We start from the raw sequence: 27,806 nt of genomic DNA on the forward strand, positions 1-27,806 counted from the left end.
GCTGAAATCTTATAACTTTTCATACCACAAATATTATGGGATGTGTGAGTCCCATTTATGCTGTGCTACAGCACAAAAGCATCCCTCCAACTATGGCAGTACTGCAGCAATATTCAGGAAGCATTGCAGAACTAATAACGTGGAATAACGTCTGGATGTTCCAGTATAAATCTACCACTAATGCATTATTATTGGGTCAATAACACTCACACAAAAAACCCCCACACAGAACCCCTGGTACCAATCTAGAGGACTTTTTGTGCTCATAGTAGACATTTGTGGAGATGAGAGGAGCTGAAAGAGTCAATGGGATGGGGAGATGTGATTGAGTTCGTCTTGCCATATAAGATATTTATGGTTCTTGGGAGCTAAAGGGTTCGGGCTTCTTTTAATTATAAACGATGGTTGAAGTTTTTGCTATAGAAGTCTTGTTAATTCTTTTTGTGAAATCCTATTAGATCCCTGATTCTCTATGCTTTGAAACCCAGCAGAGGGTATCATATTCTAGAGCACCAATTATATGGAGGTGTGCCCCTCAATTTCAGATCAAGCCTAGGGTTTTATTTGTCCCACGTCATTATGTCCTTGGGTTGTCCTCATCATGTTCTATAAAATGATAATTGGACTGTGTTCCTTTCTCTTTTCCCAGTCCTCTAACTAGTGAGAAAAGCAATAGCTTAGATTGGACCTACGTACATGAGGGTAAGCCCCATTGAAGTTTATGGGATTTCCTTCTGAATACACATGTATAGGATTGCACTGTCAGTCATCTACATTGTTATATCCATTTCACCTTTGGGTGCCTAAGCATATTTTTGTGTGCCTTTATGACTTAATTACAGAAATGAAACTCATATCTAGAATTTCCATTTTACCTCTTCAAAATGAAGACCTAATAAGGAATGAAGTTGGTCAAGGGATTGTGGTTTTATATAGCAGTTTAGGTCTCATAAAACTTGCATTAACCAGCATGAAAACCAAACTCTTGAAAGCAGCTCCAGTATTGACAGCCTGACTCTTGAAAGGGTGCTTTCTGGCCTGATACAACTGGTTTGATCTAGGTGCCCAGGTTTTGCGGGAAGTTTTTATCTCATCTTCAAATGTGGTGTGGAAGAACTGAAGAAATATATACTTTGCAGAACCATCTGAAGCAAAGGCAGTAGACGAAATTCAAAATCCATACTAAGAGCATGAATTATAAAGTATAATAGAGTACAGTTTGCCGCCTAAATAGGTAGACTTGGCTGATCTAGGATTTATTGCTGGCTGAGGCTGCTCAAGCAGATTAATAGATCTCCGAGGCTGAATTCCTATGAACATATTTTAACATGCAGTTTGCTTCACTTGGGGCAAAATGCACATTAGCAGCTGTTAATGCAAATACCGCCCCAACAAAACAAGGATTGATAAGAAGTCTCTTTCTAATGACTATCCTAACTGTCTACTAGCATGTAATGATTGCAACCCACACAGGGGTAACCTACGATTACTATGAATTGGAGGAACAGTCTGCTTGCATGGTACACAATCAGCTACACATTAAGGGCTCATTCACACTTTGTTTTGCCATTTCTTCTGTTTGGTCTGTGATTCCAGGCACCAATGTGAGAGATTTCCCCACTGCTTTCCTTGCTGAATTGGAACAAACATGAATCCTAGGGCTTTTTCCTCAACTGGAACTCAGTTTCGGCACCTCTCAGGTGAACACCATTGCCATTATAAGAGAACAAGGGAGGTGTTCATTTTGAGTTCCAGCAGTGACAGAGAAAAGTGGGTGCGGGGGTGCGGTCCACCCTGGGTGTCATCTCTGAGGGGGATGACATCTCCGTGCCACCCCCGGGATGCTCGACGCTCACGGCATACACAACCCGGATGCTCAATGTTTGCGGCACACACACCTGGCCGCTGGCGGCACCCCCCGATGCAACACACCCCCTGGGATGCTTGTGGCATCATGCCCCCATGGGCAGCTAGCCCCACCGGGTGCCGGAGCAGCTATGTAGCTCCACCTATGAGTTCCAGCACCCATTTTCTAGAAAAATACCACTGGGCAATCTGCAGATAACCCGATTGACATTTACCTATTCAGCAGTAAAGAGTGGGTTTTCTGGGGAAACTGACAGAACAAAAACAAGACCTCTCAGAGACCCGTGCCTAGAAGTCATGAACCAAGCAGAAGTATGGATGAGCCCTAAGTAACACTTTTAAGGACACAGCTTGGAGAGGCTGATTCTCCAGTTGTTGTGCTGTGGGGTGTTCCGATTAAAACAATACACAGATTCGATGTGTTTAATTTCTCCATTACTCACTGCTTCCATATGCAGGCACCATGGTGAGGCACTTAACCAAACAGTGACACGCTTTGGCCTTGTGCTTTTCACAGATCATATAGGAAAGTGTGGTGCTGCATCTCAAAAAGGATATTGTACTTCCAGGAAACGTGCAGTGTGAAAGCAACTGAAATGCTCTGGTTTCTAGAGTGACCCCCCTATGAAGGCTGCTAGGCCAATAAGGGGAGAGGATTTATTTCCTCACCTCAGAAAGGATATAATAGAGCTGGATAATTTAGAAAAGGGCAACCAAAATAATCAAGGGACTGGAGCAACTGCCCTATGAGGAACTGTTACATCATTTAGGCCCTTATAATTTTGAGGAAAGTCGAGGAAGGGGAGATCATAAAAGGGGGTATAAAACATGTGAGGTGAAAGACTAATTTGGTGTGTATGGGAGGGTCATTACCCCATTTCCCTCATGCTGCTTTTCTGCTAAAACTCATCACCTCTAATTGCCTTTACCCTCAAAAAGCACATGGGTATCTATGGCTGTGTACACACTGTACATTTAAAGCACATAACTTTCCCCCAAGAATTCTGGGAACTGTAGTTCACCTCTCACAGAGCTACAATTCCCAGCACCATTAACAAACTATATTTCCCGTGATTCTTTGGGGGGAGTCATGTGCTTTAGATGTATGGTGTGTATGCATATCTTTTCCATTGCAAGGGTGAAGGCAGCAATATGTGATAGGAAAGAGTTACTGTCACACTCACACTCTCACTTGCACACACACACACGTCTGTCACATGAAATTGCAGCCTCAGCAGCTGTTTAGAGATGAAAAACCTGGAAGAATATAATGAAACTGCAGGTCCCATGTTGTTTTATGTTCTGTGACCACACATAGTTGCTGGTTTATCTTGGCCTCCTCATATCTAATAGTCTGGTTTTGTGCAAAATGGTGGTCTCTTTATTTTAAGAGGGCCCAATTCTTTTATCTTCAGGCATATCTGAAGGTACTCTTGTTTTCCTATTTATTTTTCTGTATTGCTGTTGCTCTCGTGGTGTGTATTTCGACAGACCTATTTGTAATAGGCTGCTCTTTTCCAGCGACTGTGATCCTGCGGAAGCTGTGAAAATGGCAAAGGAAAGAAGTCTATGGCCAGAATGTTGCAGCCCTAAATAATGTGCCCTGTTAGGAGGAGTAGTGCAGGCTATATATTTCTGGAAGGCAGAGATCCTTAAATTTCCAGTGACACACAGCATAAGCATTGTTCAGTTTTTAATCCTGGTGATTCGTGAGTTATCAGACCTTGAAAGTCACCCTGATTCCTCAGCCGAGCCATGCTTGTATGTGCTGATCCATGCCGGGAAGATTGCAAGTCCTAGACCAAGCCCTGAATATGCTGTGCATATGTAGCTAGCCGGCCAGAGTAGGCACTTCATTTGAATTTTTGTCGAGATTAGCATACTGCAGCAATGAACAAATATGCTGAATCACTGCCTCGAGACATGCGCTTGCCATGCCATAGCCCATAGACCTTCACCACATTTCCCTCAAGTCTCCTACCCCGGTTCCTTTGGCAAAGTAAGGACATATACTATCCAAAGACCTATCCTGACTGATTTTCATCAGAAGTGATCGAGATTGAGAATTATCTCCTTTAAGTGTTGAAAAATAATAATAAGATTGATTCACAGACCCCTGTATCCAATACTGAGCTGGGCATGGAGGCTGAAGGGGCACCAAATGGCGAGCTGCCTCTGAGTCAGGGCTCAGAGCTGACCGTGGAAAACAGGGAGACCACTGCAATCGAGGTAGTTGGACAAGAACTCCTATAGGGACCTACCAGACGACCAGGATCTGGTACCTGATGGTCCCCCCTGAGCCTGGAGACCTAGATGCCTTCTCCTGCACACCACCAGTCTGGTAGCAGAGAAGGTGCCAACATGAATAAAATATTGGGGGGACCAAGCAAACCCCACCTCTCATAATCAACCACATGACAGAGCACACCCCGTTTTAATGGCAATACCAATGGCATATTTTATTGGGGGAAGCTGAAGGGACCTCGCCCCCTAGGAGCTGGCTCCTACAGGCAGCACCAGGGGTGCACCAAGAGGGAAGCTATGGAACGAAGGAGGATTGTCTGTCTTTGGGCCAGAGGGCTGGCCCTTTAAGGCTCAAAAGTTCCCTCAAGGGGGTGGAGCCTGGAGGGGGCAGTCTGGAGACAGAGGCATGAAAGGCTTCCGCTTTCTCCCGACCTTCCTTGGAGCAGGTTGCTCACTCAGAGTTTTCTGTGGGCCGCCAGCCTCGCTGATTTCCCTGTAGGTTCTGGCATTGGACCAGAACATGGCATCCATCATGCAGAACGGAAAATATGCAGGAAAACGTGGTTGGTGCAAGGCAGAGATGGGATTGCAACCATTCCCTCTACAGTGGTACCTTGGGTTACACACACTTCAAGTTACAGACTCCGCTAACCCAGAAATTGTGCTTCAGGTTAAGAACTTTGCTTCAGGATGAAAACAGAAATCGTGCTCCGGTGGTGCGGCAGCAGCAGGAGGCCCCATTAGCTAAAGTGGTGCTTCAGGTTAAGAACAGTTTCAGGTTAAGAACGGACCTCCAGAACGAATTAAGTACTTAACCCGAGGTACCACTGTATGTGGCTTAAGTTTTCCTTTTAGATTGGAGCTGAGTTGAACGAATTAAATACTGAACCCGAGGTACCACTGTATTTCCAAAGTTCAGGTTGTGAGTGTTGCTGCTTGTGTAGCCAAGCTGGCACCACACACACACTAGTGGGAGGGGTCAATGGGCTTGGAGGAACCTTCAGGTGAGTGAAGTGTAGGTGTAGGGAGTGAAGTGTAGGTGGCTTCCCACGAGGCAAGACACAGTGATAACAGCAAGAAGCTTTTATTGAACTAACAAAACTGGACAACAGGGGCAAAGCAACTGCTTATATACATTTCTGAAGGCCTGGGCCACTCCCACTCCCAACGTGATTGGCTGTCTAAACTTCCAAGCTGCGAATCATGACTCAGAGTTCAAGGGCGAATGGCAGAGGCCCAAATCCTGAAATGTTCTTTGATTGGACATCATGTATCAAATCAGAACACAGGGGCTCAGAATCCTTCGTCCAGACTCAAGTTCAGGCAAACACAGACCACTGACTACATAACAAGGAGGACCCCAAAACAACCCCCTGCAAAAGAATCCCAGTAAGAACTAAGCACTATCGGTGGGGGCATGGGATGCTAGCAGAGGTCATATCCACACCACATGTTTAAAGCACATTGCTTCCCCCAAAGAATCCTCACAGCTGTAGTTTACCCCTCACAGAACTACATTTCCTAGCACCCTTAACACACCACATTTCCTGGGGTTCCTTAGGGGAAGCAAAGTGCTTTGAAAGTATGGCGTGGGTTCAGGGGTGGAGCAGACAGCTGGAGGGAATGGAATGTCTAGGACTCTGAAGCGCAGCACCCCACACTGCAACATTTTGTTGCAGGTCCCTCAGCGTGAAGCACTTCTGCCACACTTATGGCCACATATTTTATGCCACCCCTCTAAATGCCTTTGGACCTAGAGGAATACTTATTGGGCCAAAACCTGGAGGTCCTCTTCTGAGTGCCTTTGCTATCTGAGAGAAGGCATGTGCCACTTACCAGGCGTGGGGGCACCTTGTGTGTGGCACACCCTCTCTTGGCAATGCTTTCTCCTGGGAGGCCTGCTTGGCTCCTGCTCCTTTTGGCAGCAGGAAAACGCTTTTTTGTTTCCTTTCTCCAGGCTTTTTATTAAAACCTTTCCCTCCTGTGATGTGTTTATGCTGCCTTCGTATCCCCTGTTTTGTTTTGTTTTGTGCTCTTTTACCTTTCTGCCTTGATTGTTTTTTAACAACAGTGGTTTTGTTAGCATCCTTGGAAGTAAGCACAATGGAAGGGTGCGCTACAAATGTGTAAAAGAAAATACAAGCAGCCATGGGAAAGAAATATTCTGCCTCTGGTTTCCAAAGCCCATCGTGAAGTAGGGCGGTGCTGTTTGATTTCGGGTGGGAGGAAATTGCTTCATAAAGTAGGTACATGTAGCTTGCTGGAGTTAGGTATAAATGCCAGTCAATCCCTTGCTTTTCCGGAAGCAAGAAAATATCTTAGTGATCAGGTTGGCAGGGTCTCTGTGCATATTGTAGCATATTGAGGATTGCCTCGGAAAAGCAAGGTCCTCTCAGGCAAGTGAAAGATTTTAGATTCCTGCCTCAGAATGTAGGTCCCTGATGGTTACTGAGAGAAAGATCTTTATGCAATCAGATCTGTTTGGCTCTTTGCACTGCATTAGACAATAGTCCCATCATGCAATGCATAGCTGCATCCAATTTCCCTAGCAGGATAGTGCAGGCAAAACAGCAGCTGTACTCAGGCAGCTCAGTCAGGGGGAAACGACACGCTAGAGAAAGTGTCTTTTAGAATGCTTCAAAGCTTCTACTTGGCTGGCTTGAGGTTTACACGCCAAATTCCTTGAGATGCCCGAGATCAAAAGTTCCTTTTGACCTACCTGTGATACAGCAACAGAACGATCACACGCAGCAGTTTCGGGTATGGTTGCGGTTCGAAAAGATTTGACTCTCTGAACTGAAGCTGTGGTCAATAGTTCAACAGCCTATTGGCTGCTCAGGAGAGCAGCACCCGAAGTGCAAATTATTGGAGGTCATATGGTGTAGCCGGCCAATGAGACAGTCAAGGAACATAAGGGTGTAATGATATACAATAAATATTTCATGCAGATAGATGCCTCCTGGTTCAGGCGGTGACTCCTGGTTCATGGAGCAGAAGCTTCTCGGTCAATGAGCTGCTTCCTCACCTGGGACAGGTTGAACTTTGGGTGCAGTCGTCACGATCATAGTTCTGTATTTCACACAAAGTGCCAGAGCCACGTTCTCTGCCTGGCTTCTTGCTTTCTTGAGTCAGGGTGTAGATCTTCTCAGCTGTCCTTTCCTGCAGCAAGAGCTTTTTGAGGAGACCTTGTAAGCTGGAGCTTTCTGAGGAACAGAGTCTTGTGAATAGGAGGACAAACAGAACACATCCAAAGCTCATTATTTGCATTGCAAACAGCAGCAGATGAAAGTTAGCGATTGCTAGGTTTGTGTGGCTGCAGCCTTAATTCTGCCCAGTGGTGCATATTCATTATGATACAATCTAACAAAAACCATCACATACCGTCCACCGGCCTCCTGCCTCATTAAGTTTGCCGGATGCACAGAATAAAGCTTTGATGAGCAATTGTAAATCTAGCAGTTGTGAACATTTGAATGTTCTGGTTTTGCAGACCGACATAATGGCGTTTTAACATAATGTGTTTGAGCGAGACAGGGAGAGAAGGACAAATTGTATCAAATGTATTTATGATCTCAAATATAAATTCTCACCCCAATCCGGCTAAATGTAGTCATCACTTGCTGCAATTCCATACACACCTACCTTGAATTCAGTGGGGCTTCTTCTGAGTAGACATGTATAGGATTATGTGCAACTTCGAAAGGGACTTAATCATGGCTGGGTTGGGTCTCTATATTGCTTCTAAGTATAGATGAGGGGAGTTAAGCAATGGCCCACCAGATGTTCTTAAGCTACTGGCCCATCAGAATCAGAAGAATCTTTATTTGCATCAGCCACTAGCCATAGCGATAAAATAAAATGTACTGAAGATAGAGGTAAAGCATTAACTATACAAAATACATTTTGGAGGTTCACATCAATAATCAAATAATAGATCTTACTCTAATTGCCCCCACTTAAAACCTTGCCGTTTTTGCTGTCACCTGATCATCTGGGTCCCCAGATGTTGGACTACAACTCCCATCATCCCTGAGCTCTGGCCTTGCTAGCTAGGGGTGATGGGAGTTGTAGTCCAACAACATCTGGGGACCCACAGATTGAGAAAGACTGTGCTAAAAGAAAGGACACAGTAGCAATGGTTGAGTGACCCAGCATGGACTGTAGTAGAGGGGTAATTCTTAAGCTACTGGCCCATCACCTCTGACCATGGGTCACACTGACGGGAGTTGGAGTCCAGCAACATCTGGAGGGCCAGAGGTTAGGCACCCCAGCTATAGGTAGAGATGGATTGCATCTCAAGTCTGAAGATGAGAATCACATTTCATATTTCAGTGCTGGGAGAGGAAAAGAGATTTTGCTAGCAGAGTGAACATTCACAGCATGGGTCAAAAGCTATAACTTAAATAGAAGTTCAAGGCATCTCACCATTGTGGGAAAGATTATGACCAAATGACCTGCTCCATCTGCTGTTCTGGTGCTAACTGTTGTTGATGGGCAGCTTCAAGGCTACTGCTCTCTCCCTTCTTTATGTTTAATCTGGACTTGGATCAGGCAGCCCTTAAAACAGGTGACAGCTTAAAATAGAGGATTGTTCTTTTTAAAGTAGGGCATACGGCCACCCTAAACACGGAGGTAAAATGATCCCATTCCCACACCACCACAATTGGTCTGCAATATGGATAAGGGTGTGTGTGTGTGTGTGTGTTTGTGTGTTTGTGTGTTTGAGAAATTATGTTTGTATGGGGCAATTATGATGCCGTTTTATTTCTTTGCATTTACAAAATAGCACTCCCTTTTCTGGTTATTATAAATCCTACCCATTGGAACAAGACAAAAACAAACCAATAACCAGTTTATGAGAAAATAGGTCATTTTGTTGTTATCAATGACATCAATCCATTTGACTAGAACTGCATGGCTCTTAAAAGGTAAAGGTAAAGGTACCCCTGACCGTTAGGCCCAGTTGCGGACAACTCTGGGGTTGCGCACTCATCTCGTTCTATAGGCCAAGGGAGCCAGCGTTTGTCCACAGACAGCTTCCGGGTCATGTGACCAGCATGACTAAGCCGCTTCTGGCTAACCAGAGCAGCACCGGAGCGGTACCTATTTATCTACTTGCACTTTGCCGTGCTTTCGAACTGCTAGGTGGGCAGGAGCAGGGACTGAGCAATGGGAGCTCACCCCGTCATGGGGATTAAAGGTTCCTAAATCCAAAATGGTGCCTGGAAATCTCCTTGTAAGCACCATTGGTTTGCATGTGCATAGGGGGAGTAAAAGGAGTGTTGTCCTGAAGCAAGGCTACTGCTATGTCTTGACTATAAACAGTTGCTCGCATGGGGATTAGTGAAGGATGGCTTCTATGTCATGTCAGAATGTTCAGTAATGTTTTTTTTAAAAAAAGTGTGAGAGAATTGCATCAAAGACAAAACTCCCATAGAGCTATGAACATGAGGATGTTTAATTGAGGTACGACCAGCTCCTTGCTTTTTAATAACCTTGGGTTGACATTCTAGGGCCTGAACAATCTGGATAATCACTCTCTGATTTTCTTCCCTTTCCTCCCTCTCTCTTTTGTACGCTGATCTTTTTGTACGCTGAAGAATACAGCTGCTGAGGAAGGAAATAATTTGTCTCGGTTTTAAAGGATAGCATTTCTGGCAATTTTCTGTCCCCTTAGTATGGCATATAGTAGCTGAAACACTGAATCCAATCTTTATTGCCTCAGCAAGATTTGATAGGGAACCTGTGGCCTTCCAGGTGTTTTGGGATGCTATAACATCTCATGGTGGCCCACGATCAGGGGTGATGAAAGATGGACTGGAGGGCCACAGAACTGAGACATAGCTACAGATAAGAAAAGAAGAGGCAGTTTGGGCATCTGCAAGGGACATGTGTAATTGACCCAGAATAGCACAGGGAAAGTAGCTGGGTAGGCTGGGTCTACAATGAAATCCATGTACTCCTTCTGCCACCTATTGCATTTCCAACAGTGTGTTCCATCAGACTTAATTATATGTTGTTGTACGCAGCATTAACGTGCAAAGTGGATACTAGGCATGTGCACATGTATGTACGCCAATGTGCTTATATGAGCACAACAGACAGGACAGTTGTTAGTTTTAAAACAGCTGAAGTAAGAAGAAATGAGGCTGCTCTGGTCTCTTCCAGTCTAAACTACCAGAAAGAAGCTCACTGTCCCACTGAATACATCATAAAAACAAGAAGCCCTGAAGGAGACGAAATCTTCCTTATTCCTGGCAATCTTAAAATTAGAGCAGTGCAATTTGGAAATGAAGGGGACAGCTTCATTGTAGATGTCCCACCTCCAACAGGTGCTTGGAGAGTCAGCAATGGGCTGGATGAGAGGTCATGAACTGAATCTCAATCCAGGCAAGGCAGAAGCCCTCTTCAGGTGTAGCAAATGAAGGGACCTGTGAGAATGCATAAAGAGCTCTGCCCTCTTGAAGACGCCCTGTGTAACAGCAATGCTGCAAAACCCATACACAATCAGTTGAGTCTGAAGGAACTGTCTTCATTGCATGAAGGGTTTCCAACACAGAGATAGGAACTCTGATGTGATGAAGGAACCTCCTTTGGTGTGATGAAGAGGACCCCTTTCAGACTCAGACTGCCCCAGCTTTTAATTAAGGGATGGTGCTATCCCTGGGCATATTTGATCTCTCCCCACCTCCTTATTGCCTCGGACTGCAGTTCTCTCCTTACATCATTTATTCTGTTTTCACCAGGTTGGACATCGCTTTCCTTTTGGGTAAAGAAAGAGGCAAAGGAGGTGTTGAGCAGTTCCACCTTCTCTGTGTCACCCAATAGTGGTCTTCATAGTGCCTAGAGCCTTTCACCAGTTCTGGCTAGTGTGACAGTTGTGTGCCTTCTTGAAGAGATGACTTCGATACAGTCATCCATGCCGTAATAATACACAGGCAATAACATGTAATACAATTTTATGTGGGGCTGTTTTTGAAGAGCTTTTGGAAACTGTGACTAGTACAGAGTTCAGTTGCCAGATTGTTCATGCAGACTGCTGACAGCAGAGAACAATGACACTGATAATACATTCACTGTCTACTGGTATGTTTCAAATGGCTGGTGTTGACCTTTAGAGCTCTAAATGACATGGGACTTGGGGTTCAGATTGAGGTCTGTTTCTGCTTTTCCAGACCCCTTGTCTTCTGAGGTTAGGAGCTGACTGCTTTAGTAAGTACAGGGCATTCTCATAGATTGACAGGGTGGTTTATGCATTGCCAAAGAAGAAGAAATGCAGTACCAATAACAGAGGGGGGCAGAGACAACAAAAGAGGACACAAATTTGTATATAATTTGCATGGGCTAATTTGTACATATAGATGCAAATTTGGAAATAGTTACTATAACTTAAATAGAAACACAAGACAACTCATCATAGTGGGGAGGACTATCACCAGGTATGTAAGAAGGCAGGAATTTCCATTTTGACCTATATTTCTCACCATCAGCAGTGTTTGCCTTCCACTACAGTTCAGTTTCTGCCAAATGCTACCTGGGTCATCTTGCTGTTTGCTATTTAACAGAAGTTACGTAAGCTACATAACTATTTACACAAGTTACATAAATAGTTACATAACTTACATACCTTACATTCATTTCAGTGAAAAGGAAACATCAAAACAATTCATTAATTACATATTGTTTGAGGGCTTAAAAAAACAAAACAATGATGTGAACGAATACTGACTGTATTTTCTTGACTAATTTCAATTCCTGACCACAGACAAACACATGAACTGCAGCAATTTTCTCTTCCTTTTCCATTTTTGTGGGAATTCTCTGACATCCCTTTCTGTATGCCTGCTGTCCAGGTACTAACTGCACTGATGAGCAACTTATCCTCCTTCTTTTTATATTATTATGTTTATTTATATTCAGATATTTTAAAAAACACACAAAAGAGGAAAAAAAACAGGAACAGATAATGAGATTACAAGATACGTCAGTATGTCATCATCCCAATGTTTCTGAAAATCCTGTCGGAAGTTGCTTACTACAACAGTTCAGTGGCGGTCCATATTTACAGTTCATCTCCAACTGGGGCTTAAACCAAGCAGGCCTTTAAGTACAGGGTGCCTTAAAATAGACAACTGTCCTCTGTAGAGTAGGGCAACCCTTTGATGGAATCCAACAGAGTGTGTACCCAGAAGTGGCAAGAGGGCAGGCCAACAAACCCAGAAATGGTAGCATGGAATACAATCTCAAAAGTATGAGGTGAGGAAAGACATTTCTCTGATGAAAATAGGGACGTCCTACTCCATAATAATAATAATACCGTTAATAATAATTTTATTATTTATACCCCACCCATCTGACTGGGTTGCCCAGCCACTCTGGGCGACTTCCAACACATATAAAAACATAATAAAACATTAAACATTTAAAAACTTCCCTATTCTAGGCTACCTTCAGATGTCTTCTAAAGGTTGTATAGTTACTTATCTCCTTACTTGGGGGTGGCAGAACTCCATATCCTCCAACATTCCTCTGATGAAAATAGGAATATCCTCAGGAAAAGCAGGACATTCTGTGATAAAACCAGAAACTGGGACACCTTCTGTAAATCCGGGGACTGTCCCTGGAAAATAGGGACACTTGGAGGGTCTGAGTGAGGTACGGTGAGGCAAAGGCTGGGTGGGGAGGGCATTGGTCATAGTATTTTTGTTGCTCTGATAAAATGAGGAGCACTGAGTCTCCTTAGAAACAGACTATCTGTTATGGTAAAATCTGGGTGCGAGGCTGCTCTGCCACCCAGCTCGTCAGACTAAGTCCGCGGGTCCCTGCAGAGGAAAATGAGCTCAGCCGGAGACAGGAGCAAGCTGCAGAAGATCCAAGTTTATTGCGCAACAGGTTCAAAGTGAGATTGAACAGTGAGAAAGGGGTGACATGAACTTTTGAAACTTCCCTCCATGTCCCAGAATACAGTGCAAAATACATCCCAGTTACATAATGAATACATTAAGAAGAGGTTGGGTTACACAAGATTAACATATGGAGGAGGGAGGGGGGAATATGCAGAGCTGGAGATATGCACAGATAAGCACATCCTGAGTACCGGTGATGAGAAGACAATGGTCCATGTACGCATAGTTTGCCACCTGGCATTACCCAGAGGAAAGGCTTGGCAGAGTGATTTGACAGGATTAGGGTCTTGACACCTTGCTTGAGGGATTATGGAGGACAGGAGAGGTGTCATGGAGTCCTAGAGAAATTGAGCAAATTGGCACGTTGATTTTCTAAGAATTTTATAGATTTTAGTCCCTTTTGACATTGACAATTGGAAATAAATGGATATATTGTAGCGAAGAAGAAGGTGAAGAAGACATGCCCCCCTTCCGTATCACTATCCAATGAGCTAGACTTCCACCGGTGGGTTCAGTGAAGAAAACAGCCCCAACAAAGCTTGCAGGGAAAGCCTTTCTTACACAGGAAAGCATATTGCTGTGCATAGGGAGTCTGCTCATGATTTAATGCCAAATATATAGATATGTACAGTGCTTTTTTTCAGTGTGGACGCAGGGGTACGCATACCCCTAAACGTTTTGTGAATCTAAGTTTTGCCTCATTGAGGGGCAGGATTTCAATATGAGTAGGAAAATGAGAGTACCCTTAAACATTTTTTAGGGGGGAAAAGCACTGGATATGTGGATATGTAGGCCTTGCAAACTGACACTGCAAGTTTGTGCTGTAGCAGCTAACAACGTAGATAAGCCCCAAGGGGAAAACAAAAGAAAGAGGAGAGAGTTTGAGTATGTAAGAAACATCAGAGGTAGGTACAGGACATCATAATTATGCATGAGCATAATGAGCTGCAAACAAAATGGAAATAAAGAAGCTCCACAAAGATGGGAAGAGGCACATTAAAAAGAGGAGGAAATCAGCTGCACAGAAGGGATCAGCTGGAGAGGGAGGAGAAGCTGTGCTTAGGAAATCTTCACTTTCTTTCCGCAGGGCGTGCAAGACAGAGTTGTTCCACCAGGCTTTTGGTTAGGGCGCAGCCTGACCCCATCCTCTGGCAACATGCACAGAATTTTGCTTAACGGTTGCCATCAATTTGATTTTAATTAATTTTTCTAAGGAAATGTTTTTAAAATGTTGGATTATTTGATTGTTTTATTATTTGATTGTTGTTAGCCGCCCTGAGCCCGGCCTCGGCTGGGGAGGGTGGGATATAAATAAAATTTATTATTATTATTATTAGAGTCTTGCACTGGGCCCCATCTGCACTGATGGAATGATTTTACTTATACAGTGGTACCTCGGGTTACATACGCTTCAGGTTACATACGCTTCAGGTTACAGATTCTGCTAACCCAGAATTGTACCTCGGGTTGAGAACTTTGCTTCAGGATGAGAACAGAAATTGTGCTCCGGCGGCGCGGCAGCAGTAGGAGGCCCCATTAGCTAAAGTGGTGCTTCAGGTTAAGAACAGTTTCAGGTTAAGAATGGACCTCCGGAACAAATTAAGTACTTAACCCGAGGTACCACTGTATGCTGCTTTTCCACAATGAGCTCTGCTCATTGCAGCAAACATCAAAACAGAGAATGTTGGAAATATAAACATACCAAAAATACAGTACGTCAGTAAATTCAAAAATAACTATTTTGTGAACACAGAATAAATTAAATTTTTTAAAAAAGCAATCTAGGGTTAGGTACATAAATACAACATGAAAATGAAAATTAACCAACAATAAAATTTTTGGTATTGGTCTTGTTGCAGCCCAAGGAGCCTGGCTTAAACACATATCAGAGGCGAGGCTAGATGACCTACAGCTGGCTCCCATATCATTACTCCAGAGGAGACCAACAGCAGCAAAAGGCGCTGTATGATTAGAGCAGCATCATTCAGGTGGTTCACAATTTAGCGGAACCACCTGCAACATTGGGGCCCAGTACGGGCCACATGTTCTCCTGCAATGATTTTGCAAATTTTTTTGCAGATAAAATCGCTCAGATTCGGGAAGAAGTAGACTCCACCGTGGGAGCAGGGCCGGGGCAGGAGAGTGCTAGAGTCCTGTCTAGTCAAGTTGTGTGGGATCAATTCCAATCTGTTACCTCCGAGGATGTGGACAGGCTGCTTGGACGAGTGAAGCCAACCACCTGTCTCCTGGATCCTTGCCCATCCTGGCTTATAAAAGCTAGCCAGGAAGGACTGGGCGATGGGCTTCGTGGGGTAGTGAATGCTTCCCTCCATGAGGGAGCCTTCCCAGACCCGCTGAAAGAGGCGGTTATTAAACCGCTTCTTAAAAAACCATCTTTAGATGCGGCCATGATGGCCAATTATCGCCCAGTCTCAAACCTTCCATTCTTGGGCAAGGTGATAGAGCGAGCAGTTGCTGAACAACTCCAGGCACGCCTGGAAGAAGCGGACCATTTGGATCCCTTCCAGTCGGGATTCAGGCCTCATCATGGGACTGAAACTGCCTTGGTCACACTGGTTGATGATCTCCGGCGGGCTAGGGACAAAGGTGAGAGCTGTTTCCTAGTTCTGCTGGATCTCTCAGCGGCGTTTGATACCATCGACCATAACATCCTTCTGGACCGTCTTGAGGGGCTGGGAGCTGGGGGCACTGTCATACAGTGGTTCCGCTCCTTCCTCCTGGGCCGTGTTCAGAAAGTGGTGGTGGGGGATGAGTGTTCAGACCCCTGGGCTCTTACTTGTGGGGTGCCTCAGGGTTCTGTCCTCTCCCCCATGCTTTTCAACATTTACATGCAGCCACTGGGAGAGATCATCAGGAGGTTTGGGCTGGGTGTTCATCAGTATGCAGATGATACCCAGCTCTACCTCTCTTTTAAATCAGAACCAGTGAAGGCGGTGAAGGTCCTGTGTGAGTGTCTGGAAGCGGTTGGAGGATGGATGGCAGCTAACAGATTGAGGTTGAATCCTGACAAGACAGAAGTACTGTTTTGGGGGGACAGGAGGCAGGCAGGTGTGGAGGATTCCCTGGTCCTGAATGGGGTAACTGTGCCCCTGAAGGACCAGGTGCGCAGCCTGGGAGTCATTTTGGACTCACAACTGTCCATGGAGGCAACTGTCCATGGAGGTCAAATCTGTATCCAGGGCAGCTGTTTACCAGCTCCATCTGGTACGTAGGCTGAGACCCTATCTGCCTGCAGACTGTCTCGCCAGAGTGGTACATGCTCTGGTTATCTCCCGCTTGGACTACTGCAATGCGCTCTACGTGGGGCTACCTTTGAAGGTGACCCGGAAACTACAACTAATCCAGAATGCGGCAGCTAGACTGGTGACTGGGAGTGGCTGCCAAGTCCATATAACACCGGTCTTGAAAGACCTACATTGGCTCCCAGTACGTTTCCGAGCACAATTCAAAGTGTTGGTGCTGACCTTTAAAGCCCTAAACGGCCTCGGTCCAGTATATCTGAAGGAGCGTCTCCTCCCCCATCGTTCTGCCCGGACACTGAGGTCCAGCTCCGAGGGCCTTCTGGCGGTTCCCTCACTGCGAGAGGCCAAGTTACAGGGAACCAGGCAGAGGGCCTTCTCGGTAGTGGCGCCCGCCCTGTGGAACGCCCTCCCATCAGATGTCAAAGTGATAAACATCTACCTGACATTCAGAAGACATCTGAAGGCAGCCCTGTTCAGGGAAGTTTTTAATATGGGACATTTTAGTGTATCTTTCATCTTTGTTGGAAGCCGCCCAGAGTGGCTGGGGAAACCCAGCCAGATGGGCGGGGTACAAATAATAAATTATTATTATTATTATTATTATTATTATTATTATTATTATTATACCACTTGCTTCCCCCAAAGTATCCTGGTAACTGTAGTTTGTTAAGGGTGCTGAGAGTTGATAGTCCCCTCACAGAACTACAGTTCTCAGAGTTCCCTGGGAAGAGGGACTATGAAATCACTCTGGGGATTGTAGCTCTGTGAGGCTGTACAGCAATCCTGAACAAACTGCAGCTCCCAGGAGTCTTTGGGGAAAGCCCTGACTATTTAAAGTGGTATGAAACTGCTCTAAATAGATGGGGCGTTGCTTTAACAGTCCGTCCTTCTTCCCAGTGAACCCTGAGAATAAATGACCCATGTTGTATATTGAAATTGCTCCAATGGTGTCCCTGGAGAGGGCTTACTCTATGGCAGCTTCTCAGTTGTTGAGTTCCCTGAGGTGCATTTAGCACCAACACGGTGTACCTTCTGTCATATATTGAAGATACACCTTTTTACCTAGGCCATCGACACCTGAGATATATGTATTTTAGGACTCACCCTCCTCTTCTTCTTGTAAATTGTTTAAATTCGTTTTAATGTTGCATTTTCTATGTTGTGCTAATCTGCCTCAGAGGCCTAGGGTGAAGGGTGGGTGAGAAATACAATAATATAATAAAAATAATGTAGAGAGGGGGACACTTTCCCTATCGATGACCATTGTGCCTCAGAAATTAACATCAGGTTCAGTTGCTGGAGCCAGCCTTCTTGCTGCATCTCATTTGAATCCGGTCTCTGCCAGCCTCCTGACTCTTCCATAGCATCCTACAACTGACTATCACCTTCTCTGCACCGAGGTGAGAGACTCACCAGCGGCTGTTCATGCAAGCACTGAATGCATAATGTATTCTATCTCTGTATCTAAAAAAGGTTTAAAGTCACTTTGATGTTTATCTTCATAAGAAAAGGAGAAGTCTGGAAAAAAATTACTGCCCACACTCCTTTTCAGGAAGAAACTGGAGTGAGGGGAACATAGTGGAACCCCTAACCCAGGAGCAGGGAGCCTTTTTTAGTGCAAGGTACCAGATTTGATTACTAACATCTCCAGGTACAGCTGGGAGAAACCCTGGCTATGTACACTTAGTGGCTTTAAAAAGCAGCAAGTTTTCTGCTGCTTTTCAAATCATATACGCACATTGCTGAACACACCAGAGTGGGAAAAGAGGTCTTCACTTGATGTGCATTGCCCGTTTCTGAACTCCTGCAACCAGTTCCTGTTCATGAAGCCAACATCTGCACATGCTCAATGGTTGCTTAAAACATACACCCCTCAGCTTAACTGCAAAGTGTACAGTGGTACCTTGGGTTACAGATGCTTCAGGTTACAGACTCCACTAACCCAGAAATAGTACCTCAGGTTAAGAACTTTGCTTCAGGATGAGAACAGAAATTGTGCTCCGGCCGCGCGGCAGCAGCAGAAGGCCCCATTAGCGAAAGTGGTGCTTCAGGTTAAGAACAGTTTCAGGTTAAGAACGGACCTCCAGAACGAATTAAGTACCGTATTTTTCGCTCTATAAGACGCACCAGACCACAAGACGCACCTATTTTTTGGAGGAGGAAAACAAGAAAAAAAATATTCTGAATCTCAGAAGCCAGAACAACAAGAGGGATCGCTGTGCAGCGAAAGCAGCAATCCCTCTTGCTGTTCTGGCTTCTGGGATAGCTGCGCAGCCTGTATTCCCTCCATAAGACGCACACACATTTCCCCTTACTTTTTAGGAGGGAAACAGTGAGTCTTATAGAGCAAAAAGTACGGTACTTAACCCGAGGTACCACTGTATGTGTCTTAAGTTTTCCTTTTAGATTGGAGCTGAGTTGAGGGGAGACACATCCAACAGAAGTATTTCTCAAGAAACTACCGGTTAGCTCTGCATCATAAGTAGTCTGTGTATACCACAGATTCAAACGCCAGCTGTGGAAGCACACTGGAGCCAAAGTACATGGTCGTGTGTACACAGCCTCTGTCTGCAATTGTGGGAAGCGACTGTCAGTCAGCATAGAGACCATACTGAGCTAGATAGACTAATGGTCTTAATTCAGTCTAAGGCTGCTTCCTATGTTTAGACTTTAGAGCATGCTCTTTCAGCCATGGGAGCTAGAAATCTGAGGGTGGTGCTGATGTTGTTGACTGATTGTTTATAGTCCCCAAATCCGAATTCTGCCATAACAATTTGTTTTTGGGAAATTGTGGAGTGCTGGGGAATTCTAGTCAGATTCTCTAGAAGCCAATACAAAATATATAGTCTGTGTCTGACCACACAAAAAGAAGTCTTGATGTACTGTACCTTGAAGACTAGGACTGCAACCCTTAACTAGAAGAAGACTCACTGAACTCAGTGGGACTTACTTCTGAGTAGGCATGTATAGGATTGAATTGTAAGGGTTGGAGTCAGGTTAGCTGCACGTAAGTCCCTTTGAAATGAACTGGACTTAGGCTACAGCACAATTCTATACACGTCTAACAAGGAGGATTAAGCCCCACTGAGTTCAATGGAGCTAACTTCTGGGTGAGTGGAAACACGACTGCTGCCTCAGCTAACTTTTTATATTGATCTCAGTAGGATGCAAGTACGGTGGCCAGATGCAAAAAAAGAGAAAAAGGAGGGTAGGGTGGTTGTATCTAACTCTTCTACACAGCTATTAAAGATGCAGGAGCGAGCCCCATCCTCTTTTGCGTCTAGCCACCTTAGATCTAAATGCAACTAACTTTCATTTTCCTGAGACATAAGTTTCTATGGGCTTGTTACCCTTTGCACATATTAATCATTCTTCTGTCTTCACAGTCAGGATAGTTAAAGAGTAATAAGTCCTTCAATGCCTACTTATGGGTAGAGTGAGCATGCTTAGGCAACACAAAGAACTAAGACTCTTCTGCACCTTAAAGATCAACCAATTAATTATGGGATGAGCTCTCCTGGGCTAAAGCGCACTTCAGCCCATTCATGAAGGTTTCACACAGAGATAGGTATATGGCTGAGTGCAAAGATTGGGAGAAAGACTCCATACAGTGGGGTCAAAGTGCAAGAGGTCCAGAAGACCTGTGACATTTATTTAGGAAGTGAAGCCAGAGCCACTGAATGGCAGAGCCAACTCATTCCAGTTGTGTCTCCATCCTTCACCCTGTTGAGTTCTACAAGGGCAACCCTAAGGCAAAGGAGAAGGAAGTTGACAGCCAGTAACACCCTTGGGCAGAGATGGTTGATGCCCCCCCCACGAGGCTGGTAGGCTGCTTGTGAGTGCGGGTAAGCAGGCAGGCAGAGGAGTTGGCCATGGGCAAACAGGGCAGTGTCCCACTTGCCCTAATGAGGCAGCCTTCACAGATATTACATATAAGTACAGTGACTATTTGCACCAACAGCAGTTGAAAATACACTTCTGACTTTGCTATGCTAATTTAGCATCTGGAGTGGGAGGGAATTCCTATTGGTCCTGATGAAGACTTAAGGTTGCAAAAGTGGTTTTATTGAAGGATTGATTGTGTTTATATTCTGGCTTTCTTCCAGGAAGCTCAAGGTGACATACCAGGAAGCTCTCCCACTCCTCACAACAACCCTGTGAGGTAGGTTAGGTTGGGAGACAGTGACTATCTCAAGGTCACCCAGTGAGCATCATAACCAAGTGCAGATTTGAACCCTCATCTCCCAGGTCCTAGTCTGACTCTTTAACCACTGCGCCACACTGGCACATGCTTATGGCTTGTGGCAGACAGAACGACTTTGCCCTCTCACTGTGCAGCTTCTGCCATGGGTCCAGATCTGCTCTATTTGAACAGAGCCTCTCCCTGTGACAGCCACCTGTCTCACATGATGCTGAAAGAGCAAGTATCTGCCGCAGAATCCTAGACTGTGGCTGTGGATTAGAGAGACAGTTCTTTATCAAGCAATAAAGATCAGCAAACCCACCCCGTTCTTCTGGGACACAGAAGCCCAGAGGCACTCTGGAATATGCTGCAGCCATCTTGCTGGCTTGGTGTCCTACTTTGAGTCATCATCTCTCCCCGAATCCATGCAGTGGCTTCTGATCTCCTTCTCTATCAAATTCAGATTTCCTAGCCTCGCAGTCAGAGCCCTGCAGAGCTCTTTCATCACGACTGCAACTCCTAGCGCGTCCCATGTTGTACAAAACTCAGCATGCCTCGACACTTCCCTCTCTCCACTCCTCAACACACACACACTTTCTGTTCAGCCTTCCCTCCCTCTCCCAAATACTCCCGCAATTCTGCAATCCCACACAGTTTCTGTCTCCCCACCTCCAGCTTTCCAGTTCTGACTCTCTTCTTCTATTTCCATTCTGCCTCCCAGCACCAATTCTGTTGTGCTGTTCAGGCAGCCTTAATGGACTTTCCTCCTCAAAACTATTCACTTTGCTGAATTTAACATAATACACTTTACCTACACACACAAATCTGAAGACTTAATAAACGGGAACAGCCAAAACACAGGCTAGACAAAACTTTTGCAATCGTTGCTAATGTAATTCTGCTCTTTTCTTGATGACGTTGCGATTCCACCTTTCCTCATGGTAACAGACATGCTATGTTTCTTCAGCACACAGTATGAAAGACATTGTGACAATCCTGTGAGGTAGACTGTCCCAAGGTCATCCAGCAAAGGCCTGAATCCATTTTCTTCCTTTCTTATTCTTTATTAAATGTAATCATTCCAAAATCAACAGGTAAATAAATCTACAAACACATAAACAAGAAATATAAGTGATTGGCAGAATTTTAAAATTATTTTCAATTTGGGTCTAATAATAATAATAATAATAATAATAATAATAATGCAAAGCATGTGGCTTCCCCCAAAGTATCCTGGGAACTGTGAATTATCCCTCACAGAGCTACAATTCCTAGCACTCTTTTAAAAAGGCCAGGCCACAGATACAGATCACCAAAAGCAATCAGAGAGCTCGAGAATGACACTGGGTTTTTGTGTGTGTGTGCATGTGTGCGCATGTGTGTGCATGTACATGCAAGAAGTGTGTGTTGGCCATTCTCATTTCTGGCCTTCAACCTACAAAGGGGCCATCTCTCAATGTAAACCAGGCCGGGTGGGCTGTTACCTGCCTCTTCCTTATTTGTTTATCCCTTAGCCTTCAGCCTCAAACAATTGTCAGTCGAGTTGTGATAAGAACAGGTGTTGGCATGTATGTACACAGTTTCCATTAAATTCAATAAAAGGCTGATGCATTTCACCAGATCGTAGATTGTATCCTCTAAATTCATTTATATGGCCAGTGTTGAGTGGTTGTCTGTGTGTGAGTTAGGGTAGAGACTTTTGCTTAAATAGCGTAAGTGCCTAATGAGTCTGCAAAAACTTAGGCCATGATTAATGTGTTTAAGGTGGCACAAAACTATTTACATATATGACCACTGAAAAGCGTCCTCTGCCCACCTACCGCCCACCATTGCAACTACACCTGTTGTCTTTAAGATGTTTTTCAGATGTATATAAGGGAAGAGGTAGAAAGTCGATTCAGTTCACATTTAAAAATGAATCTATCAAAACTTTCTGAAACAATACGAGAATCAAAACACACCCTATCCTTTAAAATTCACACTTACCTCAATTTTTGGATACAGTCCTCCAGCCAAACAATGTTTACAAAAATGCATGTATGGAAAGTGTGGGTTTAAAATGAATATAATAGTGAAGATAACATGTAGAAATGCATTATATCAGAAAACTGCCCACAAAAAAGTGTACATTCATCAAAACTGCATATAAAAATGTGTTTGTTAGGAGAGGTTCACACTATAACACTTATGATTTTCATGAGAATTAGAAAGAGAAAAAGAAATTGCTGCAGAAATGCAGAGAAAGCCATTTCCGACCTGGGAGGAGAGGGGGTTGCGGGCTAACCCCTCCCACACACGCGGGGGCTGGCCTTTTGCCCCCGCGTGAACAGGGAATCCCCGGGCTTGTCTTCGACCCTGCCCGCCAATCAGCAGGCCGGGGAGGCAGGGCCTAGCCTATTTAAGGCCAGGCATGCCCGGGGACCGCCCTCTTTCCCCTTTCCAGCTGAGCGGTTTTCCCATCCCACCCACCCTTTAGGCTTAGCTAGCTATGACCTCGCTATGGACTTCGGTTGGTCGCCGCAAGGGGCCTGGTAGGAATTTTTCCAATTTGGCGCACTTCTAGCCTTTTGGTTTTTTCGCCTACATCGTAGCAAAAGTCACAACTTCCGCGGTATTGGTGGTTAGGCATTGGCAGGGGTTAATTGTTATGCAAATGAATGGGGGGAAGGAAGCGCCATCACCTTCTCCCAATGAAAAGGGTAGTCCGGTAGAGGACTCCGGGGGGCGTTGCCTTGTCCGAAACCTAGGGAGGTAAGGGCCTCCGGCACGCCCCCAAGCGGTGACACCCGTGGGATCCTAGTTGGCATACTTCAACAGGACTCCCACAGCTTGTGGATAACCCTTCCCGGTCTCCATGCCGGGTAGTCGATAGGAGCCAGTGCCTAAGGCCAATACCTTTCAATTCTGTAATCAATAAAGTTGTGGCCTTTTTGTGCCCATTAACCTTAAATAATGTGTCCAGTGTCTTCATTTCACATGGGGGAGGGGACTTGCCACGCAACTGAATTTAAGATGGGGGAAAATGAGAAACAAAGAAAATTAACAGATTTTTCCATTCCTAAGTGGGAGGCTCTCCTTATCCAAGGGGTCCATAAGATAATGGCCCGTTAGAATGCTCTGCCCCACAAGGAGCTTGAACACAGGCAATTCAGACCTACCTACCTGCTCTCCCCATCAGCTGTGGAAGTCACCTTGTCTTCAGGGACATACATACATTGCACCTGTGCATCTTTACAAAGCATGGGGACTTCTTGTGACACTCTGTGCAGCTCTCTTAAGCCACAGAGCTGGTTGAAGAATTTGTTATTTCATGGAATCATAGCAGGTACGTTGAACTTTGACAGAAGAATAAGACATGCAGACATCTGAAGGAACTGCAACTACCTGAAGTGTGCTTCCTTACCAAGAGGAGCCCCCATGCTTAGTGGAAAAAATGAATATGTGCAGTGCCTGTAAGTCCCTGCTGTGCTGACATAGCAAGGCCCAGTAGGACATCCTGCAGGTTTTATAGCTCTAGGGTAAGCTCAGTGTGAATGAGCCCCTGGTGTATGCGGACTCAGCTAATTGCTTCTTCATTTGCAGGACCTGGATTTTTCCAAACTTCAACCAGCTAGGTAAGCAAGGAGTACTGATAACCTCAATAATACCAAGCCGAACAACTTGTACAGACTACACAAATGGTACGAGTGCTATTTGGTTTATTGCCCTGATGACCCAAATTAATTTCATTTTAGACATTGCCCACAACCTGCCACAATTTCCACCCTCCCTTCCCAACAGCTGGGCGGGGTTTGCGACACCAAGCGGGCTTGCCTGGTCCACCCTCCCACCTGGGTCAGGGTGGCTATCGTCCCACCCGTGGCATGGAAGGACAATGGATGGCCAGTGGGGGGGCGAGGACCAGGGGAAAGAAACCAACACCTTCGGCCAAACCTCACTTTGGTTCTGTATTCTGAACCAGGAAGGAATTTTCCCTGCATTGGCAGGTTTCGCCTTCCCCGTAGCATTTCGTCACAACTTTGGCGGTTTTTAGGCCTTGGCAATGTATCCTTTAGTCTATCTTCAAGTTGGGGGGAGGCATTTCATGCACCCCCAAGCAGCGGCGTTTGCAGGGCCCATTAAAGGGTTGATTGTGGGAGTTCCTGGCCCTAGAGCGGCAGCATGTAGGTCAAACTCCTGGCTGAGGTGAGGTGGGAGGGCACGCTGTGTAAGTTTGTGCTTTACAGTCCCCTCCCACTGCACCTCATTGCCCTACACATCCTCAGTCCTGCATGGGCTGAGAGGGTTACATGCCAAGGCCTATGCCAAGTTTCCCACATTCTGAAGTTAAATACTGTAAAGTTGTGGCCAATTTGAACGCATACTTTGGTCTCTCGTCTCATTCTTGGGAGGGGGGTAGGCTCTACGGACGGGGTTCAGCGCATGTGCTCCCAAAACATGCTGCTTCTTCCCCTCCTAACCAAAGTAGTCCTGTTCAGGGTTCCTGTCTGGTATTCCTTTCAAGCACAGGGCATTCCATTTTCCCACCATCATTTCTCATGGTTTTCCCCCCAATTGAAACCCAGTGTTCTGTGGCTATGCTCAGACTTCACTGAGCAAAGAAAGAAAGAAAGAAAGAAAGAAAGAAAGAAAGAAAGAAAGAAAGAAAGAAAGAAAGAAAGAAAGAAAGAAAGCATTGACTTCTGCAAATGTTTTGGTTTCCCCATACCTGCTAATACCTACTCTTGTTTCTCAGTGGCCCTGAATTGGTGATATTAGATGGATTGGCAATACTATTCACTTTTTAAGTACTCTGTTTGAATGGATTAGCAGTGCAATAAAAGAATACTAACAATGAGCTAGGCTTGGGTGTGTGTGAATTCCTTCTTGATGCCACGAAATGGTGCTCTGGTTCTCAGTGAAATCCATAGTTTGTTTTTGTCCACATCAACATATTCTGAAATATCTGTACTGCCTTATTTCTGTGCAAAGCAGCTCAGAAAGGTCTAAGATGGAGCAAGTCAAATTTGCATTATTGTTCTTGCGTGGTGGAGTTAGCAGTTCTCATTCCAATGGACCGGCGTAAGGCAGAAGATTTATTTATTTATTTATTGCAGTAAATGGAAGGTTGAGGGTGTAATTTCAGGTAAATTCTCCTGTATTAGATTAACCTATTTATGCAGGAATGGGATTGAAAGGAGACAGCTTTGACAGTGAGTTCTTGAATTGAGGAAGCTTTGTGGAAAAAACCTATTAGGCAATACACTTGGAATTAAAAGGGAAGAGATGAGTCTCTGAGGAGTACTTGCCTGGAGGCAGAGTCAGCATTCAAACTTAGGGCCAGTCCTAGGGTTGGGCGAACAGCAATCTGTGTGGTCCAGGGGTCAGGGGTCAATACAAGCAGGAGGCAGCAAAGTAGGACCAGGAATGACTAGTGTTGTTTCCAGCATCTGACTGAGACTGGAAGCTTTGTTTAAGAAGGTTGAAGCCAGCTGGTCCTCATTTGTGATTTCTCCTCCATGTCCTTGAAGGCTGATCATCTGCAGGTCGACTCACTCTGCCTTCTCCCCCTTTAGGCTGCTGTTCAGCAAGTGAAGCTGACTCCTGGCCCATGACACCCTCCAGGTGCTGTAAAATTGAGCCATAGCTCAGTAGTAGTTTGCTTTGCAGAAAGCCCCACGCTCAATCTCTGGTAGCTGAGAAATATTCTTGTCTGAAACCCTGGAGTTGCTACCCATGTACACACTGCCAGCTTAAAAATGCAGCTAGGTTGTTCTTCCTCCCGCTCCCCAGTTTGAATTGAAGCTAGTTTCATGGGGAAAACACCTCAGAATGCAGCATTTCACAAGAAACAACAGGATAGATCTGGATTGTGGCTAACATGCACCACTTCTCAAACCTGCCATTGGAGTGAACTGGATGCCATGTGAATGGGAGTGTGTACATGGGCTCAGCGTAAACCAGGGTTTCCCAAAGTTGGGTCTCCAGCTGTTTTTGCACTACAGCTCCATATCCCTAGCTAGTAGAACCAGTAGTCAGGGATGATGGTAGTAGAAGTCCAAAAAACAGCTGGAGACCCAAGTTTGGGAAACACTGGAGACAATATTGAGCTAGATGGACCAGTGATCTGACTTTCTAGAAGGCAGCTTCCTATGCTCCTGTGTTCCTGGCCTTTGACAGTTCTAGCTGGGGCAGATGGGAGAGGAAGACCAATGAACTGGTGAAAGGTTTCTGGCAGGGCTGAAGCAGAACATGTCAGTGCACAGCACCCAAGTTAAGGCGTCAACCAGTTTCTGAGACCAAGTCCTAATAATGTTCTAAGTTCAGTGTAGGATTCTGGGAGAAATTCTGGCCCAGCTAACCCCACAAAGCTGCCTTCTAGTTAGGGATAGGAGAGAAATTTGATTCCATTTGCCTTTAAAGGTGAACCTACTTTCTGGGGGGAAATGAAATACATTTGCACTTCTCTCAGTTTTGCAGTACACTTTTCCAGCCAAGTAATGTGTACAAAAATGCATATACAGAGGTAAACTGCACATAAAAATGCATATGTCAGTGAAGACAACACAAATAAATACTTTATATTGGAGTAAAATGCTTTTCGAAATTGTGCACATTTGTCAAAACTGTGCATTAGGAGAAATGTACACTAAGATACTGTTTAATTTTCAGTAGGACTTTTTTAAAAAAATGAAAATCGATGTGGGAGTGTGGAGAACTGAACTTGAAACTGGAAAAATGAGAAATGGAAAGAAACTGAAATTGACAGATTCCCCCCACTTAATAGTATAGAGCCAGAAGTTGTGGCCTATTTGATCCCATAACCTAAATACTCATGTCCGTGTGTTTATTAATCACTAGGGAACTGTGGGTCATGGGGCCATGGCACGCAATCAAGCTTTTTTAAAAAAAAAAAATGAAATGCAGTTGGGGAAGCTACTGTCTTGAGAGTGGAAGGGAAGGAGGTTGTGAACTCATTCCATGCTCAGCCACCTAAAATAATGTAAACTTCTCCCTCCCCCAGCAGCTTTTCCAGTTCAAGTGAAAATATATTGGTGCATCTGCCTTTTCTCTTTTATTAAGAAAATAAGCTTTGGAGGTGCAATTCAGAGCAGAAAAAAAGGGGAAGGGGTAAAAGCACCCCCTCTTTCCTCCGTTTCAGATTGCAGCCCCATTGCCTGCTTTGTGTTTTGGGGTCAGGAAAAAGGGGCACCACTATGTTGTCTGGGTCAGCAACTGAGCCTGGTACCTTCTGCACATGGAGCATAAGTTCCACCACTAACCTATGGCCCCTTGATGTCTCCAAATTCAGCGGCTTTTGGGATTTGGAAAAACTGGGCAAAACCCACATTCAAAACCCAATGC

The 27,806-nt window shown here is 44.9% G+C and overlaps 2 protein-coding genes across 3 annotated transcripts in view; one reads left to right on the forward strand and one right to left on the reverse strand.

Moving 5' to 3' along the window:
- CACNG2 (calcium voltage-gated channel auxiliary subunit gamma 2) overlaps positions 1–27,806 on the forward strand; it is a 145,574-nt gene that overhangs the window by 48,066 nt on the left and 69,702 nt on the right. The gene's annotated exons all lie outside the window — the stretch shown is intronic.
- LOC309379799 (cytosolic acyl coenzyme A thioester hydrolase-like) overlaps positions 25,044–27,806 on the reverse strand; it is a gene marked incomplete at its 3' end in the record, with an annotated part of 13,274 nt that continues 10,511 nt past the window's right edge. Inside the window, exon 6 of the mRNA XM_081929252.1 lies at positions 25,044–25,053. Coding sequence (XP_081785378.1) covers positions 25,044–25,053 — 10 coding nt within the window. The remainder of the gene's footprint in view (positions 25,054–27,806) is intronic.

Source organism: Podarcis melisellensis (assembly GCF_964234715.1).
Source record: "Podarcis melisellensis genome assembly, chromosome: 10".
NCBI lineage: Eukaryota > Metazoa > Chordata > Lepidosauria > Squamata > Lacertidae > Podarcis > Podarcis melisellensis.